A 21,005-nucleotide genomic window follows, 5' to 3' on the forward strand; every position below is an offset into this window, starting at 1 on the left:
CTGTTTGACATTTTTTATTAACTTGAGAATTTTTAATATAAATTCTTCAGGATGACTAGCCATCATTATGTTTTTATTATTTGAGGTAGAAAATTTGAAAATAAAAAAATTATTTTAAGCAAACAAAATGGTATGCAAGAACATGATTTTAGAGACAAATTTCAAGTAAATTGCATTTGAATTTTAGATTCTACATCACAAATTTATTGATCAGCTATGAAAAACAAACCGAAAACATATTTGGTTTAAAATAAAACAAAAACAAGAATTTTTATAATTGAAAGTTAAAAGGGAATACTTAGAATTCTTTTAGAGGCATGGTTTTGTTGTGAAACATATTTTTACTTTTTAATTATAATATTTTTTCTGTGTTATTTTTTCATAGATAAATATTTGTACTATTTTTTTAAAATAAATTGAAGAATAATAAATGATTCTTACCTAATTGATATAAGGAATCATTTTATAAATATTCTTAAATCCAAAGTTATTAGATCCAATTTTTATGTGCAGTTCTAACATCTTATGAACATTATATATTTATACAACAATAATAAAGAATAAAGATATTGTGAGAGGAGAATAGAATGATGTAATTATAATATGAAATTTATTGGAGTGATAGAGAAAGAAATGATAATGACTGATCACATGGCCGTAGATATTATTCTCAAGGGATTGCCTAATAACATATCTCGAATATACTCTATCGGTTTTATAATAATTGTTTGATTTACAATTTTTTTACGTCTCAAAATATATCTCTTTACAATATTAATAAAATATTTATTTATTTTTCTCAGTATTATATCTCTATTTATTAATTTCTACGTTTTTTAACTACTCTACTATTTATAATAAATAAGAGTATTTTAATATATGATAGTACTGATTTTATCATTAAAATCAACAAATGTAATCGTTTTTTAAAGAATCACGCACTTATTATGAGACAGAACTATTTATAGATATCCATCTAAACCTATCTCAAGTTTAAGGATGGCAATTTGACTCATATCTTATTGGTACCCGCAAAAAATACTTACAATGGGTAGGGTAAACGGCCACAAAATGGATACGGGTACGGACTAGATAATTATCCATTAAAATAAGCGGGTATGGGTGCGGACAAGGGTATCTTACTATCCACCCCGACACCCCGCCCCATACCCGCACTACATATTTATAGAATATCATTTATATTATTATATGCATGTTTATCAATTTTAAAAAAAATCTTGCTATTAAACTATTACACATTTTAATAAAAATGTTTATTTATTTCTGAATTTAACAATAACATGCATAATTTTTTTTAATATTGTTAACAAACTTAAAATTATATAACATTTTATAATTAATCGATTTAATTTTACCACAAACGCGTGTAAACGCCCACAGGGATAGGTATTGAGGTACCTATAAGGCACGGATACGGGTATGAACATTGGTGCCCACGCGGGTTTAGACTCAAGTACGGAGATTTATTTTAACCGCGGATATGGGGACGGGTATTATGTACCCTGGCCATTGCCATCCCTACTCGAGTTTGACTAAGAAATTTGATTTAATTGAGTTTAAATTTTATTTTTTTATATAAAATATGGAGACAAAAAATTAAGATATTAAAATAAAATACGTAATTTTTTTTAAAAATTAAATAATAAAATAAAAGAAATAAACAATAATAAAATAGAAATCAAAATATTAATCATATATTCAATATTTTAAATTATAAAAATTAAATAATAAAATATATAATAAACGAGTTTAAGTTTTAATTTTTTATTTCAGCCATAAATTGGAGCAGGAATTTAAGTTTGGTTATGGTGAAGTAAAAATCATATCTGATCCATCTCTATGTCATGCCTACGGGCTTATTGTTTATGGCTATGGATAAAATTTAGGTACAATTCTTTAAGTGTGATTCTTACTATTTTCTAATGAAAATATGACAAATATACATAAATATAATTTTGTGAGTGAAAATAGGAGAAATTTATATACGAGTAAGAGGAAATTATACACTTGTCATATTTTCATTAAAAATAGTAAGAATCACACTTAAAGAATTGTACCTAAGTTTTGTCCTATATGATCAAATTCAATTTAATTTAATTTGGGTTAAACTTACTATTATATGTTGATAACTGAAAATAATTATTTTATCCCATAAAAATGTGTCAACGTGGCCACTAAATTATTTAAACTGATATTGTTAAAATCAACCCATACTATAAGAATTCAGATTGAGCAATTTTCAAAATCACTGTAGAAAAGATCTTAAACATGCGTACCAGCAAGGGCTGATTTATTGCTCTACTATCACTTTTTTTTTTTTTTGTATAAGAGAGTGCCGAAGTCCAAAAAAAAAAAAATTTACAAAACAGTAAAAATTCTAGGGATATGTAAACTTAAATAATCGTCTTCCAACATCACAATAAGAATATCAGAAGCTTTATCATATATGTAAAATTGGGATTGAGAATATCTAATATTTGCAAGAGCATCAACGCATCTATTAATTTCTTTTTTGAAACTATGAGCAACAATCACAGCTTTAAACTCATGAATCAAATGGAAAATGTCGCAAAGCACAATCCTAAACTCCGCCTTGTTGATATTACTATCTTTAATAGCATTTACAACTACTATCAAACACATATTTAAGATTTGTTTATTTTAATTTTTAAAATTAGATAATTTTTTATTTTGGCTATGTTTAGTAAAGTTAGCGGTGGGATGTTAAGCTAGCTTATAACCTATAGCTTATGACTCATAACTGATAAGCTAATTAAAATGTTTGATAAAATTAGCGGTTTAAGTAGCTGATCAATGTAAAATGACATAAAAAGACATTTTTTAATTAATAATTAAATGCATATTTAAAATAATTAAAATTTATAAGAATATTAATGAAAGAAAAAAATGATAAGTTATAAGCTAAAACGCTATTTAAAGTAGCGTCTGAAAAATAAATTATAAATTCATGATGAAATGACTCTTACCAAACATGTTTTTTATTATCATACAAACTTATAAACTATAAACTCAAAATATGGCTTGCCAAACAGAGCATTTAAAAAAAAATTATAAAAAATTTAAAATAATCAAAGTTTTTTGAAATTTATTTTTTATAAACTAAAATATTAAATATAAATATAAGTTATTGAAAATTAAAAAAAAAAAATCTGACCTATAAATTATCATATCTTTGATTTATTTTTAATTAAAATCAATTTTCATAAAACAATTCATCTAAAATTAATTTCCGCAAAACAAAATATACTGAATTCAAATCAAATATATATTTTTTATTTAAAATTGTTAAAAATATAATTATTAAACAACAGATAGATTCATGACATGTGAAAAGGAAAGACAATAAAATTGAAGCCAGAAAGTGGGGATAAAAAGATACTATCTCATAGAAAAACAGGAATATGAACTGTGCCAACTAAGAGAACCTCTCTTGATACCTACTTGGCATACACATCAGACAAATTTCAAGGACCCCTATTTTATCAATCCTAACTTATTTCAATTTTTCTTCTTAATTCTCTTATTTTAAAATATATTTTTTTTAAAAATAATATTAATTTATAAATATCAACAACTCATTTCTTAATATATTATAAACAATTATAAAAAATACGTGTCAGTCAAAAATTGCATTTTACATAAAAAAATTTAAACTTATTTTCTTCAAATTTAAATAATAATGTGAACAAGTAGGATGCTGCGAGTTCGAATCCGCACTTTTACATCTAATATCTCTGAACAACTATCAACTGAATTGATTTTTCAAGACTAAATAATTTAAGTTAAATTTATTAGTAATTTTTTGAATCCATTTGGTTGATTCATATGTTTGCTTGATAGGTACAACAAGCATGTGGCAAGCATATGCACAAGCAGAGAGATAGTCATTCTCCACCACTATGCTCTTTTGACAAGTGACACATAATCTTTGAATGACTTCAGAGACAGTCCATAATGAAAGCAACTTAACAATGTTTACTCATCATACTACTTTTCTGCTATCACTTTATCAAATCCATCTTGCAATACAGTAATATGCTACATGAATTCACCCCTTTGGACTTTTACTATGTTACAATATCATGTGGTTTTTATACAAGTTTCAGAAAACCTAAAAAAGAAAAAGATGAATAGCAAAGTAGCTTATCTCTTTAATTTGGAAGCTTTTCAGCTAAATTGTCATAGGAAATGGTCCAATTTCACCTAACCTAACTGCAGCTTAAAGAAGAAGTTTTCTAAAAATGGGTATTAATAATTAATGTTCTATAATAAAAAATAAATTAATGTCTTGTTGAGCCTGTGTAATGTAACATAATAAGGCCATTGTTGGTCTTTTTAAGGGCAAACATCAATGTAAAGTTCTATTACTAAATCATGAACACTAATTGTCCCACAATTTATCATGATGTACTTGGCCAATTATGTTTGATACATTATCATGAGTTTACCACTTTTTCTCTCAATAGTTTAATGATTAGAGGTTTAAGTTAATAAGTAAAATATCGTGAATTTGAATTTGGGTATTAAAATTAAATGTCACTACATCTATTAATTTATATGAATGTAACACTTTATTATTAAATAGACAATATACTATAATAACAATTGAAATTTAAGTGTGAGTGGTGTTGGAATTAGACTCTCAAACCTTTGAGTATTTCCTTATCGTTAAGGATGACAATGAAGAAAAATAAGAATAAAAGTAGGATTAGGGTTTGCAGAAATTAAAAGAGAAGAAGAAAGTATTTTCTGCAGAGTTTCTCTCTGCCCACAAACTGTGAAAATTCTGTTATTCACTTGTAACTGCAACTTCTGTGAATACAAGACAATGACTTGATTACAAATAATGAGGGTTACTCCCTATTTATAGATTTAGGTTAGCCTTCTCCCTAAGCCAAAGCCCAAAACTATAAAAGCCCAAAATACCTATTTTGGAACTAAATCAAATCTAATCTATTTTAAATCTAAATCAAATCTATCTAGATTTAAAAACAAACCTATGTGTAACAAACTGTTACACACTATTTGTGTAACAAACTGTTACACACTTCGACACACCTTGTGTTCGAGTAACAACCTGCCTCGACACAAGGATTTACAAATTAACACACCACCTAATTCATTGTGTCTAAGCTATCCACATTCATCATAGCTCTTAGTTTTCTGAATATTTCGACCAGCACTCCCTTCGTCATGATATCTGCAATCTGATTCTCAGTTTTGCAGTGTTCCAAATTCATCTTCCCTTTAGCTACCTGCTCTCGAAGATAATGGAATCTCATTTCAATGTGCTTGCTTCGACCATGTGCTATCGGGTTCTTCGCCAGATTGATAGTTGACATGCTGTCGATCTTCATGGTAATTGCTCCATGATCTTTCCCTGTTATCTCTTCGACCAAGTTCACCATCCACGTTGCTTGACATGCACAAAGAGAAGCAGCTATGTACTCTGCTTCGCATGATGATAATGCCACTACTGGTTCCTTTCTCGAACTCCAAGCAACTGGTGCACCACCTAGCATAAACACATATCCTGATGTGGATTTTTGATCCTCAGCATCACTACACCAACTCGAGTCGGTGTAACCCACTAATTTGCATTCTTTTCCCTTATCAGCTGCAGGAAACAGAATGCCATAGTCGAGAGTTCCTTTTAGATACCTCAGTATCCTCTTCACCGCTGCTAGGTGTGATACCTTTGGCTTCTGCATGAATCTACTTATCATACCTACACTGTATGCTAAGTCAGGCCTTGTGTGACAAAGGTATCTCAATGACCCAATAAGTCTTATGTATTGGGTTGGGTCGACATCCTCTTCATCTGGGTTCTTCGACAGTTGCAATCTTGTTTCAGCAGGTGTCGAAGTCGAATTGTATTCTTCCATCTCAAATCTCTTGAGAATTTCACTTGCATATCTTCTTTGATGCATCATCAAGCCTCTACTACTCTTGTAGAATTCGATGCCAAGGAAGTATGAAATTTCGCCCAAATCTGACATTTCAAATTCCTTGCTAAGATCACCTTTGAAGCCTTCAGTCTCTTTCTTGCAGCTAACTGTTATTAACAAGTCATCGACATAGAGACATAGTATAAGCAATTCACTCTTGCTTCTTCTTACATATACCCCATGTTCAGCTGTGTACTTCACAAATTCTTTCTCCCTTAAGAAACTGTCGATCTTCTTATTCCAAACTCTTGGAGCTTGCTTCAGTCCATACAGAGCTTTATGCAGTCTGTACACTGTTCTAATAAATAATATCAATCATAGTTAGGTTTAATGGGGATAGAAGTGAAATCTTAGTATGAATATATACTAATAATGTAAGTGGCTCACACTTGTGAGAGAGTTTGTTGGAATTCAAGTGTGAGTGGATAAATTTCACATTGACTAGAATTGAAAAAAATTGGAAAAAATATTGAATTTATTAGAGAAATAACATATACATTAAGAGTCTCTTTGCGAGTTGATTTTTAAAGAATTTTAGAAGGGAAGATTTTTAGGGTTCCGTATTTATTTTAATATATATTTAATATTTTAAAACAGAATAAAAAACAATATAATTTTTTAAGTTGAAGTATTATATTATTTTTAGAAATTTTAAAAAATATCAAACATATATCAAGATAGAGTTGTAATTCTCCAAAACCTTTTCTCTTAAAATCCTCTAAAAACTAACTTGCAAATAGACTTTAATCGTAAATTTTAGATGAACATGTAATACATGCATAACACAACTATAATGATTTAAAAAAAAGCATAGATTACATTTCACAATCATCATTTAACCAGCAGTAATTAGTGTCTGCTTCAATCACATGCATGAACACAAAAGTTTTCACCACAAACAAAATTCTGCACTAATATAATTATCAAACAAAGAAGTCCGGAAAGTAAAAAAAAGTTGACAATGACTCAAATTCATTTGCTAAAAAAAATGCGCCGAATAAAAAAATGTGATATCAGAAATTAAATTTATACAAATAGTAATTGAAGTTGAGGGAAAAGGTAGAAAAATGTATATATGTTGTCTTTCTATAAGAACAGAATCAGTCCAATGAGAACTTTATGCCAATAATAAACTAGGAAGATTACAACCTCAGAAAAAGAAAGTTACTGTTCTTCTTGTACTATGAATTGTACAATATTTATGTATATAAATATAAATATAAACTTATATCTCAAACTTTAATTTGAATAATTATTATGATTGAATGACCACTTGTATCTCAATTGTGAGTCCAGAGTCCCCAAATTTAAAATAAATATTCTGTAATATTAGTTATATTTTATTATACTTTTTTGGTATTTTAAAAAATTGACTATAATATTAAAAAATGAGAGAAAAAAAACTTGCTAATAACACGACCATAATTTTTTTAATGGCTGCAACCTATAGAAGTAAAAAAACATCATCTTATAACAAAAATCACAAAGCATAATAAGTATCCAGAAATAGAGATAAAAGTGAACGAGATAAATCAAAAAGTAAAAAAATAACAAAACAATCAGAAAGTCTCCAAAAAAACATAAATCGTCCAGAAGCAAGGCTCAACTACTAAAACATTTTCGCTAATCTCAGGTTAGATTTCAAAGCAATCAGACTCGGTATCAAAATTAAGATGTTTAGGGGTGGAATTGATTATAGGACGAGATCGTTTTTAAAAGTAAGATGTATTCTTGGTGGTGGCTTAGTATAGGGTCAAAACTAAGAATAAATTGTAATTTTTATGAATGGTGCAGTGTCCATGAGATTATTTCAAGTATTTGGGTTAGAGTACCCCTAGTACTCTAATTTTGAATACAAGTTGCTTATAAAAAAGAAAGATCAAATCTTATTAAAAGAGATACAGAAGATCCACTACCACATTTTGAATCAAGTCGAACACTCGTTCCTCTATGAGTACAAATAGAGGATGAGATTCTAAAAATATACTCTTCTGTCGCTGTTTTTTATGATTCTATTAAAGATAAAATGATTTTGAACTTTTTAAATAAATCAGATTACAGTATGTCAAACCATATGATAGCCACTCTATCTTTAATAGATATGGATCCTCTATTGTTCACTCTCTCCTACGATCTGTTTAGCATAAATCCTAATCATTGAATTGATATTTTGTTTCTCTCTTCTAAATAATTGCATTAATTTATTTTTTTCAATCATTGATGGCTGAATGAAAAATTGCAGTGGATGATCCATATTGATACTTAACCTACTTGTAATTTAAAATATTACCATCTACAATTTATTAGACAAAATAAAGTATATACTCTAATTTTTATTTAAATTCTAATGTTGTATCAATTTAGTCATTTAGATTATCAAAAATTTAAAATAATCAATAAAATTTATTTTATTTAAAAAAACAAATTTATCCTTAAATTGATATTATGTAGAAATGAAAATTAATAATATCAAGATGAATTTGAAATTCACTAAATAATAACATAGATATATTTGATATCAGATTTAGACAGAGGGACTAACATTATTGACATTTTTCAATTTCAAAATTATTTTAAAATATTGATAATGGAAATAAAAATTCTACAATTTCAAATACCAACTTAAATATTTACTCATAAAAACTTCATTATTTGAGTATATATAAACCTCAAGCTTCACAAAAATTCTGAAAAAACATGGCATCAACACTAGAAATTCATCAATCATCTGTTTATAATTCAATGAAGCAAGATGATTCAGATTTCAATTTAACAGAATGGGGAATGAGAGGAAGAATGATAAGTAGAGAGAACACAAAATCAAGAAGATATTCAGCATCAATTATAAGAAGCATTAGAGAAGACACAGATTCTTTTAGATCAAACATAACTATTTCTAGCACTGCTTCTTCTCCTGGTTACACATTAAAAGGTACATTCCTCATTTTCATTTCACTTCAATGATTTCATTTTTTTAAAAATTTCTCAATATCAAGTTTTTTTCAAAATCTTCTCAATTATTTTTTTGCAGATGAAATAGACCCTTCAACATATTCTTTCACCACTGCTCTTAAAGGTATGTTGAATTTGACAAAATCGCCATGTCACTATAATTATGTTGAAGCTTTAATTTTTGTAAAATTACGCCAATTCACCGTGATTTTATCAAATAAAGTGTAATTTTAAAGTGATTTTAAAGTGAATTACGATGTCACTATTGTCTCATCATAATTCTTCTGGTAATCTTAATGCGAGTTCAAACATCCATGCATGTTATAATTGAAGTAAAATGTTATTAATAGTACGAAGATTATGATTAATTTAGCGTAATAATTTATTTTATACTAAGGGAGATATCATATGGATTAAATAGTTATAAGTTTATAATATAAATTAATTATTTGCATGGTGTTTATTTTGTAGCATTGCAAGCAAGATCAGTTTATAAAAGTTGGGAGTGTTTATCACCAGAAGGATTTGCATTGAATTCAAAATGGAATGAAGCTGAAAAATATATATGCAACCCTTTATCAGGACAAGTACCAATGGAATGTTTATCTGCAAAAACACTTAGTGGAAGATTATTTCAAAACTCAACTACAAATAGAATCACCATGTCTGCTCCACTAGTTTATTCATCAAGACACATTCAAACAAGGACAATGGCTTCAACTTTTAGTTTCGCTAAAGAAGATGTAGCTCTTCAATTTCATAGTCCAGGTCGCGAGTTCGAATTCAACTCTGAGAATATAAAAGGTTTCATTTCTTGAGAAATAGTTTTTGATGATTTAGTCTATGCAGTTGCGCGTAGAAAATGTAATTTATTTAATAACAATTTTACTTGATCTTATGCAGAAAAGAAAAAGGAGGGAATGACAAGAGATGCTTACACTCAAAGTAGTACATTTCCTTGTTTTAGTTCAAGCAATCTTAGCACTATTTTAACTCCATCCACCATAGAGATTTCTACAAAGCTATCTCAAGACTCACTAAATTCAGATGAAAATGAAATTAAATTAGAGGAAGAGGTAAGTGCTAGATTTTTCTTCTTCTTAATACATGATGATATCAATCATGAAAATACGACGTGTATCATTATTGAAGTTTTAAATATTTTTAAATACTGATATACTATGAACCAATCATGAATGAAGATGATTCATGTTAGAATTTAAAGTTATTATGATTTAAAATTCAAAAAGAAAAATATCTGAATAAGACGGTAAGAGTTTCTTCCACCTTAATCAGAGATCAATTTGTTTGACAATTGTTTGAATTTAATTAAACAAATAATAGTATTAAATTTATAGAGGGGAAATTTTACCGTCTACTATATTTATTTCGATTCAAAAAATTAGTTTTTACAATTTAGAGAATATTCCATTTATAAAAAAACTAAAGAAAAGAAAGAAAAAAAACATAGGACAGGGGTGTGTTTTCCAAGATAAGAGAATCAAATCTAGTAACCATATAAACTCTATATTATGAAAAATGTGGGGCAATAGTACTATAGATATCATATAATGGTCCCTATATTTATCTATCTATCTCATTTCATGTGCACATCCCACTCAAGTTTTGGTCCCTCCATATCCCTACTTTCAACCAGTTGTTTTCTGTCTACTCGTACACATCTTCTTACACATCCCTTTCATAGAACTGTTTTTTTTATTTTGTTATCAAGAAATAACATGGAACTATTATTAAAGGGTTTGTAAGATACCAAATATGTCATGTGAGATGCAAATGAATGCATGTGCAGGTGGAAGTGAAGGACAAAGAGATATGGGAGACAAGAGAAGAAAAAGAGAGAGGGATGCATGAATATAAGAAGAAAGATGATCAACTTTGTAGGCAAGGTGGTTGCTTTTCATGGATAAAGAAGAATAAAAGAAGAGAGAAAGAAAGACAAAGAAGGAATAATGGCATTATTTCTAATTAATTTGAATGTTTGCTAAAAAAAGCCTAAAAAATAAGAAAATATAGGATGGTGAGAGTGAGGGGAATCTTTTTTTGTACTCTCTTTAGCAATTTAGAAGTGCATTAATTATTACTTGAAATAGAAAAGTGTGAAAGAATTGTAAGTGAGTGTGTGTAGATATACATTTTTATGTTCCTCTTATGTAATGCAATTTAATGTTATGTTATGTCATGTTGTTGTCTTCTTTTTCTATGGAGAATATTATAAGCGATTTTTTTAAGAAATTATAAAATTATTTATGGAAAAATCATCTTGTAATTAGATTGTGAACTATGGAAAGTGTTAGTAAAATTGCATAACAAACAATAATACCATGAATGAATGAAAACAAAATATTTTTCATTGAGGAATGGATTAACTAGTTACAAGTATTTATAGAGTTGATTTTATATTAATCTAACTAACTTCAACTTATAGTTCATGTGGCAAGAAAGTAAAAATGACCAAATAAGAAATTCAACCATATCTTACTAACTCTTTTAAATGTGTAGTTTATTCAATTTGCTTTTGAGAAGGTTGATTATTAAAGTATGAAATGGCTGAGGTTTGAAAGCTTTGGTGAGTATATCTGCAATAATTTTAGAAACAGATGGAATATGTAAAAATTTCATGTGAATTTCTATGATTTTTGGCACGAACTCCATGCAGAGCATGTCCTGATGCTGATGCTTCTGGATATTTTTTTCAGCTGCATGAGCGAAATTTGCTACTTGTTGTCCTCCTGGTTTGTTAGGTTTTCGCCTTTGAGTTCTTCGTGATTTCCAATTTGTTGGATATCCAACAATTCAAAGCATTTTGCTGTCCAATTTTTTCACATTCATCACACTTTAATCTTGAGTGATATTCCTTTCCTCTCTTCTTATATGCATCTGAGTAAAACGCAAATGCATTTTCACCCTTGAAATCTTTATCTCTATCTGTTGCAAAAGGAGATTCTTCTCTTTGCATTTGATTAAAGACACGCCTAAGTGAGGGTAATAGATCAGTATTAAATATGGTTGCCTTGACATGTGAGTATTGTTCATTATCAAAGCCTCCGAGAAAGAGATGGACTCGTTGTTCTTTTTTTATTTATGTCAACACTTTAGCAGCTCCACATTTGCATTCAGGTAGGGTTTGCAATTCACTTAATTCATCAACAAGACTTTTGAATTGAGTTTAGTAATATGTTAAGCCTGTTTCGGGTTGTTTCTCCATTAAACACAAGTTTATTCAAAGTTGATGGATTTGTGGAGCATTGGTCTATGCAAAGTGTTCTTCAAGATCCACCCATACATCTCGAGTTGTTGAGGCATGTGAAATGATGTTGTTTAGATTTGGTTATGTCGCATTGATCAATCAAGTCGTCGCCAATGAATTTGCCTTCTCCCAATCATGGTATACTTCAGATTGACTTGATGGTTTCTTGATGCTTCCATCAATGAAACCCAGTTTTGTCTTCGCACGCAAAGCCGTCTTGATTGATCTTGACCATGTGCAGTGATTATCTCCATTCAACAGTGGTGTCACGAGTGAAATTCCAGGATTATCAGAGTCGTTTAAATGATAGGCTTGTGTAATATTTTTTGTGTTCTTCGTTTCAGGTTTGGAGGTATTTTTACTCCAATATCTTTTTCGAAATCGGAACCGTGCTCTGATGTCATAATAGAAAGTTAACTTGAAAGTACGTTGTATTTTGTGTGAAACAATGATACATAATACACACTTATATATAAGTTGATGATTTATCTTCAAATGCTTGAAAATAAGATTAACCCTACAAACTAATAACAAACCTTGAAAATAGGATTAACCCTAACAAACTTTAAAAATAAGATTAACCCTAACAAACTATTAAATATATCTCTAATAACTACCTTCAATATTCATCTACAATTACTTGCACTTCTACTACAATGTTTTCAAGCCTTCTCCATGATCATTTAGGTCTTTGATGTCTTAAATGGTTTAGATTTATGGTATCTCACTTATCTAAGTTGCAGTCTTAAAATTGTGAATCCTTTCAGCTTATAAAACATGTTTGGTCTTCCTTCCCTATCAGTACACAGTCACAAGCCAGTTTTCTTTTTGATATTTCTGATATATGGGAATCAAGTCAAGTAACTTCAATTGTAAGACATATTTTATCAATTTTATTGATGAGTTTTCTAGATGTACATGAATTACCTATTTAAGAATAGTTCATAACTATTAAGTGTGTTTAAAAAAAAAAAAAGTAGAATTCAAAATCAGTACATATCTCAACATAGAAGAGCCTTTAACTATTGTTAGTAATTGTTTGAGATTTAATTGAACTCTCACCCTAAAAACCATTATATAACCTGTGATATGCCAAGAAACAAACATCTACATTATCTACTTGCCAGAAGCATTCCAAGAGTCTGACCCAATGGCCTGTGTTGTAAACATATGCATGCCAAGCAAATTTTAGTTTTAGAAGTTCCAATATATCAAATGTAAATAATGTGATTTTCATTGGCTCTTCCTTTTCAACTGCTTTTCTCTTTCTTTCAATCTGTCAAAATATAATACATGAAAAAAAATAATCTATACCTTTTAATTTTTTACATATTTTATAGGACCTAAGTCTTGTAATTAACTGAACCAAGCAACATGGAATAGGAGGATAAAATGGTCAAGAGCATCATGAAGAAGTTGCATTAGGGTCTGTATTGGAGATAAGTCGAACCTCGTATAAATTATTTTCGCCGTTACCTGCAACACAATACTATGTTAGAATGCATTCATTCTTTTGGCGTATAAGCATAGTTGTTTAAATTTTTACTCACCAACTTCTGCTGTAATTCCAGGCCCAAAGAATGAAGTAAATTTAGCCTGTAACACAAAAATATAAGTTGAGAAATAGTTAGCAACTATATCTTTGCTATTAAAACTCCAGAGGAACTAAGAATTACATAGAATAAGAATCGAATTGATTAAACTCCAGAAGCAACCATTTAAAGCTAAAGCTTTTTATCCGTCTAAAATGTCGTTATGAAAAGGACTGTTTTAATTTATTTTTTTGAGCTAATATACCGACATAAGCATTTGTAAAACTGTTTGAGAGAGCTTATAGGAACAACTTGGGAGATGTCTATTTCTTGTTTTCAGCTATTTCTATAAGTTGACTAAGATAGCTTAACAGTTTATAACTTATATGAAAACAGTTTGACTATATCTTTTGTTATAGAAATAGTTTATACATACACACTATGATTGTGTTTATGCTATTAATGCTTAATTAATTTGTTTATCCAAACATAAGTTGTTTAGTTTAACTTTTTTATAAGTAACAAACAGAAAATAACAAATGACGAAGCAGTTTTTTCAATGAAAATTTTTTTCCTTCTGGAAAAGGTACATTTGGAGCATTCTTCATCTTAACTGTAAAACAAACAGACTGTATCCTATTGAAAGAACATATTTGATCGTTTGATAATTGTTTTGAGCCATTTTGTATGTCTGCTCAAGTTGTTCTGAATTTTCTTAAACGAAAATTCACATCATTGCAACATTGTTATGTGAAAGGATAGCAAGAGTAATAATATAGCTTCTAGCAAGTTTTCATTTATAAATGAAATTTAGGGTCATTATACTCATTAAGAGGTAAGAAAAGATGAAAAAAGATTCAAAATAATTAAAAATGTATCCAAGAAGCACAGTTAAATACCTGTCTCTTTTCAAAATCGGACAATGTTAGAGTCTTAGCCTCGAAAACCAAGACCAAACTATATTTCCCATCTTGTGTGACCTAAGATACAGGCATATTATGAGACAATATTAACAAGGGAATGACCATATACTAATCAATAACAAAATTCATATACAAGGTTGCATGCAACTCAAATGAATAGATTGTTAGAGGTAACCATTTCAGAAGTACTATGAAATTTTCTATGTTTTGTATAAGGAGATGATCAATAGAAAAATAGTACAAGCACCACACGTATTGCATTAAGACCTAAATAAAAAACTTGTTTAAGGAAAGACATGAACTAGCGAAACAAATAAAAATCATAAATTTACAACATTAAAATCTTTCTCAGTATTTCAAAGTAGTATACCAAATCATCCCTAAAAATTCAAAAACTATGTCACTGATTAATGCATTAATGCGAGTTGACAAGCGTACCTCTTCACGAATCAATTGTAGAACAGGTGCACTTCTTCTGGGGATTCCTCCTCCCTGAAAAATTAAGAATATAAAATGATGTCTCAGAATTGCAACACGAACATATAGTGGCAACCTCAGTATCTAGCTTATGCAGCTGGTATGGATGAAGAGATCAGAAAGTACAAAGGAAGATTTTTGCTCCTGTTCCTAAAAGTCTGTTTGGATTGGCTTATTTGAGTTCATCTACTAACTTAGTCACACTATTTGAAAGAACTTACGGAAATAACTTAAGACATGTACATAAGTTGTTTTCAGCTTATTTCCATGATCTCTCTAGAACAACCTATGAAAACAACTTATAGGTTATATGAAATTAGTTTGGTATTTTATCTTTTATTATAGAAATATATTATACATAAGCCCTTATACAATAAGCATTTATGCTACAAGAGCTTAATTACGTTGCATATCCAAATAGTGCCACAAGCTAGTGGATGCAGGCTTGTAAATAGGTTTCAAATGAACCTTAACTATCTTCAGGTTCATTTGAAACATATGAAAGAAACAGAGAATCAATTTCGTTACTTCTATATTATGTTCCAAGTTTTTCAGCTTTCCAGACAGCCTAACATTTGATTATTCAAAATATTAAAATGGAGAAATCAACAATATACAAATAGTAATTCAGTTCCTAAAAAAAATTCAATTAACTTACTTGACCATACTGAAAAATCCGTTTCAATGCTTCTTCTAAATGCTGCTCATCCCCATAGCGAAATCTGGTAACATCACTCTTCACCTATAAAAGCACAAAAGAGTCACTTTAAGTGATTAGAGGAAAGATTGAATCTATTGGTAATACAGAGAAATATCATTATATGATTCTTCTCTTTAATATTGAACACAACATACAAAGAAAAGAGTGTCACGGCATAATTAAAAATAAATTTAAATATTTTGAGAATCATGGAGGGATTTGATTTTTACGCACAAAAAGTGAGTATTGTTGGAATGAACTACTTTCTCTTATACATGACCCAAGATGCCACTAAATATGGATTCAACTAACAATTTTCCATACATGGGTCTATATACAAGGCCCAACCTAACAGGCACAATAAAGGAATTGGATCTGCGTAACGCCCCGAACCTAATACTAATCCGCATTTTTTACATCTGCTATTATTTGTCTGTCAAATAGGCCTGTTGAACAGAATTTACATTGAAAAAAAGCCATGTTACGTATAGAAACGCTATACACAAAAATCGAAGAAAGGTGTGACAAATTGCAATTTTAACCGTTGATGTTAATAAACAAAACCTACACATTACATTATATACTTTTTGTCAATTACCTAATCTTAAATGATCTTAGAAAAATGGTTTGAAAGGGAAAGGTCGGCTATGAAGCGCGGACTCCGACACGAACACTAGGACACGAAACAACACGGAGACTCTAACACCGAACAAACACTAGGACATGAAACAACACGGACACTCTGACACCGATAATGTCAAAAACATAAGGACACCGACACTGCTACATATATGATATTATTTGACATTCATTTATCCATCTATTTTAAAAGAGTTAAAAATATTCTAATCAAAATTAATGTAGTTAATTCTTTGTTGATAACATTGCTTCATTTAACCGTTTTAGATGCGTGTGAGATTTGTCCAAAAATGTTTTAGGTGTGTTGAAGCAAAGAAAAAAACAAATTTTTATGAAACACTTACTTTAATTGTCCAAGTGTGTCATACGGGTGTTGGAAACAGATCCAACGAGTGTCTAAGGAAAAAAGAAAAGCATTTTGGGGACAATTGTCCGACTTTTCCGACACATGTCGTGCGAGTGTCATACAAGTCTCAGACACCGATGCGTGTTGGACACCGCGACACGCCTACTTTTAGAGGTGTTTGTGCTTCATAGAAGGTCAGACATATTATATCTTTAAGTCAAGGAAAACAATGAAAACAACATTCAACTAGAAACATAAAAAAGCAGAATATTTCCAAATACAAGAAGTGGAAACGAAGAGTACTATATTACAAGAAACATCTAAAATGACACAATATGTTGCAAGAAGAATGTGAGTATGATGAGATTACCTGTTTAAGAATAGGAGTTGCACATTTTTCCTGTAACCGGAAAGCATCTGAATTTGTGAGGCATGGCACTGGCTTGAGCTCTGCATACTGCAAAAAAGAAGGACCAATGAAAAGAAAAGATAAGCAAAGAAGACAAAGAGTGCATCAGCCAAAACCAATGCATAAAACCATGACGCAACGGCACAAATGGAAGGGCAATAATAACATGATTACATTGCACAAACAGTGTTCTCTATGTAGCTCCTACACTTCAGATTGGTGTGTTTGAGTGTAGGACAAGTGTCGATGTCCTACCGTCTGAAACATGTGTTTGCATTCATTCACTTCAATTTCCTCAAATTGTTACAAGTGTCAGTGTCAGTGCAGTGTCTAATGTCCGTTTTAGTGTCTGTGTTAGTATTTCATAGGTAGCTATCATGAACTCCACCCTATAATTTGATTCGTGTAACAAAAAATTATTCACCTTGAGCGCCATGCCAATAATAGCAAGGGGGAACCCATATGTTAACATTATAGCTGACCATTCGGATCCAGGGAGAATATTAAAGTATGCTCCAAAACCATAGCTGCATATTTGAAACAAAATAAAAACAAAAAACATAAGAAGATGAAAAACCAAAGCTGCATATTTGAAAAAAATAAATAATAAAAACATAAGAAGATGAAAAACCATAGTAGTGTGTCAATGAAGAAGGTGCAAACGAAAAAACAAAACTCACGACAAGAGTGAGACTCCAAGACTTAGTCCAATCGTACCAAATGAAATCTGCAACAATTGAACAATACCCTCAGAATCATAAGCATGCAAACTTCACTCAATAATAAAATACACACAAGATCATTATGTTAACATCTTACTCTCATGAAAATCATATTTATGTATCTACCAGCATCCAATTGTAGTAGTAGCTAAATTTGGCTAATATGAAGTGCCACTCACATAAGTTGAATAAATTGTTTCTAATTGGTTTCTAATAACCTGATGATTTATTATACTTGGGGAGAGCTTGTGAAAACAACTTAACTAAATAACTATTCAATATGAGTGTGTTTGGAAGAGTTTATTTGAACTTGTCTAATGAAATGAATATTGAAGTTGCATTTGCGTCTCACATAGCAAAAGTTACTGAACTATGCAATGTATATATGTGCTTTGGGACCTTCATTTGTTAGGCTAGCTTTTGAGGAAATAAGTGCTTATTGTGATTAATAAGCTATTTCTACAACCTAAGAGAAAATGAGAGAAATTTCTGCATAACCTCTACAACTCATAGAATCTATTTCAAGAGCTTATTACAAAAATGACTCTCAAAACAACTTCGAACATATCATAAGATATTTCATGAACTTTATGTAAAAAAAAGTACTATAAGCCAAAATATGTTCATCCAAACATGCCCTCACATATAATTGATCACAAATTTTAGCTATTTTCTCTAAAATACTCTATGTCCTAATATAAGTTCCTTTATACAACAACAACCAAGCCTTATCCACTAAGTGGAGTCAGCTACATGGATCAACTTCCACCATAATGTTCTATCCAGAATCATACTTCTATCCAAATCGTTAATCTCGTGATCTTTCTTAATAACTTCTCTTATAATTTTTCCATGTCTTCCTGTACCTCTAGTTATAGTTCTAGCACTCCTTTTTATCTGATCTCCTCTCCTTCCTACAAAATCTTTTCTACAATCTTTTCGACATATAAGGTTCTCTGTAAGAGAAAAACATCCTTGAATAAAAAACTTATTCTAAATATCTTAAAATTCACTAGTCATCAAAAACATGCATATACAAAAGGTTATTTTAGATATAAAAAAAAACTACCTATTTTTCAAAATGATGTGAAAATTGCAAAAGTATATTAAGATTTTCAAAAATTCTCAGATAGAATCTCACAAATAGTAACTACTTAAGTAGAATAAACTCAAATAAGTCAATTTAAACTTAATCGTAGAAGCAATATATATACCTTAGTAATGGAGATTTCGTCATCGGGAACAAGTGTGATGCTATTGTTGTTGGGAACATCAGAAGATTGGGAAGTTGTGGTGGTTGAAGAATCAGCAGCTCTTGTTAGAGTAAAACTAAACCGATTGGATTCGAAGAAAAGCTTCGTACGAAAACATGAAATAGATTGAGGGTTAACAGAAACGAGTCGAGAGCGAGTTGAATTGGTGAGTTGGGGACGAGTTGAGTGTGGAAGAAGGGGAAGACATTGAAACCGGTGACCGGAGCAGACGGTGGCTCCACCTGGCATCGCAAATTTCGCTTTTATTTGTTTTGGTGTTTCCGACTGAACAAAGGGAGTTGCAAAAGCATACAAGAGTTGTGTGAACTGTGAAGTTGCGGTCGTTGCTTCTCAACCGCCAAATTTTTGGTTACGTGTCTTCATTCTTTATCTTTCAGATTATCTATCTATCTATTTTTCTTTAATTTAAAGCAATAAATATATTTAAATTAATTATTTTATATTGTCTTCATAGTGTTTTAAAAACCACACCGACAAACCGGGGACCGGCCGGATAATCAACCTGGTTCAACAGTTAAATTGAAAATGTCATTAAATCGATGTGAATCGGCTAAAATTTGTGTAAACTGGAAAAATCGGCAGTTTAAGTGGATTTTTATTTTAAAAAATTAAAATGACGCGTTTTGATTATTTTAATGAAAATAAAAAATTATAGATATGTTTGACTTTGTTATCGATGATTTTGATATTGAAAGAGATCCCAACATTGAAATTTATTTTTTTTTAAATTAAATTTAGTAAACAATCAAATTATTTTGTTATAAATTATTCAATTAGATTATGTTGCTATTAAACTTTGTTTGCAATTATACATTGTAATTTTGTACTATTTTATTATGTGTGATATATATGTTTAAAATTTGAATTTAAATTATAAACTTGTTGATTTATTTATAATATGATATTTTCAAAAAAAATTAAGTGGTAGTTATATTTTGTAGAGACTGAATCACCCGGTTCAACAGGTTTTAGACCTATATAATTTTGTTATAACGATCCATTTATTCCACCAAGTTATTCGGTTTAACCTGGTTTAGTCATACGGTTCGATCAATGACTCATTGGTTCGACCAATAAACTAGTGACCCAAACCCTTACCGGTTTAATGTTCGGTCTGATTTTTAAAACACTCATTTTTTTTATCACCTCCATATCTTATTATATATGAAATCAAAAATCAAAATAAAAATTAATTCATAATAATTAAAAAATAAAAAGTATAATTAGATGACAATAAAACTAAAAAAAATGAAAAATTGAAGACTTCATTAAATCAAAGTCATTTTGGTTAATGTTTGTAGTAAGACTATCAACACAATGACTTAGCTTCTCGGTAAATATATTCGGTCTCGTACTCTAAATATGTCTTATCTATGAGAGATTACGCTTCAAGTAAAATGGAAAGATTAAAAAAATTGAGAGATGATCAAATTAACCCCAACAACATAATCAATCCGACAAGTAAGGAAAAGAAAATAAGAAGAAAAAAAAACTCAAACTATTTGTCATTTTCAAATCATGAACTAACTTCAAAGCTCAGCTTAAACAAAAGTTAATCATCAAGGTTACTAAATTTTTTTTAGATTTTGTTTGGAAGTTCAGAGGAAAGAGGAATGAAAGATTTTGAAAAATAATTTTCTAAATAAATTATATAAAAAAATCTTTAAAATATTTTAAATATATATATATAAAATATTAAAAGAGTAATTATCATTAATTAATGAAAGTGTCAAATTTATAGAGACTAATTTTAAAAAAAAAAAACGTCTTTAA

General features: G+C 29.6%; 2 protein-coding genes across 3 annotated transcripts; one reads left to right on the forward strand and one right to left on the reverse strand.

Moving 5' to 3' along the window:
* The first annotated feature begins 8,618 nt into the window (after nt 1-8,618).
* On the forward strand, nt 8,619-11,163 carry LOC131647386 (uncharacterized). 2 transcript variants are annotated; one of them, XM_058917283.1, is made up of 5 exons: nt 8,619-8,922; nt 9,022-9,066; nt 9,414-9,710; nt 9,846-10,018; nt 10,753-11,163. In XM_058917283.1, exons 1-5 carry the CDS (start codon nt 8,688-8,690, stop codon nt 10,930-10,932), a joined length of 930 nt encoding a protein of 309 aa, XP_058773266.1. In that variant the 5' UTR covers nt 8,619-8,687; the 3' UTR covers nt 10,933-11,163. The 2 variants fall into 2 exon arrangements, with proteins under 2 accessions (XP_058773266.1, XP_058773265.1); XM_058917282.1 differs by having other exon boundaries at nt 8,624-8,922; nt 9,414-9,746.
* A 2,256-nt stretch (nt 11,164-13,419) lies between these two features.
* Nucleotides 13,420-19,587, reverse strand: LOC131652919 (uncharacterized). The gene is made up of 9 exons (XM_058922910.1): nt 19,173-19,587; nt 17,917-17,963; nt 17,661-17,763; nt 17,198-17,284; nt 15,801-15,884; nt 15,104-15,157; nt 14,642-14,722; nt 13,761-13,806; nt 13,420-13,686 (listed from the first exon to the last, which is right to left on the reverse strand). Exons 1-9 carry the CDS (start codon nt 19,458-19,460, stop codon nt 13,616-13,618), a joined length of 861 nt encoding a protein of 286 aa, XP_058778893.1. The 5' UTR covers nt 19,461-19,587; the 3' UTR covers nt 13,420-13,615.
* Between the last annotated feature and the right edge of the window lie 1,418 nt (nt 19,588-21,005).

The sequence above is a fragment of the Vicia villosa genome, linkage group LG2 (assembly GCF_029867415.1).
Source record: "Vicia villosa cultivar HV-30 ecotype Madison, WI linkage group LG2, Vvil1.0, whole genome shotgun sequence".
In the NCBI taxonomy this organism is placed as follows: domain Eukaryota; kingdom Viridiplantae; phylum Streptophyta; class Magnoliopsida; order Fabales; family Fabaceae; genus Vicia; species Vicia villosa.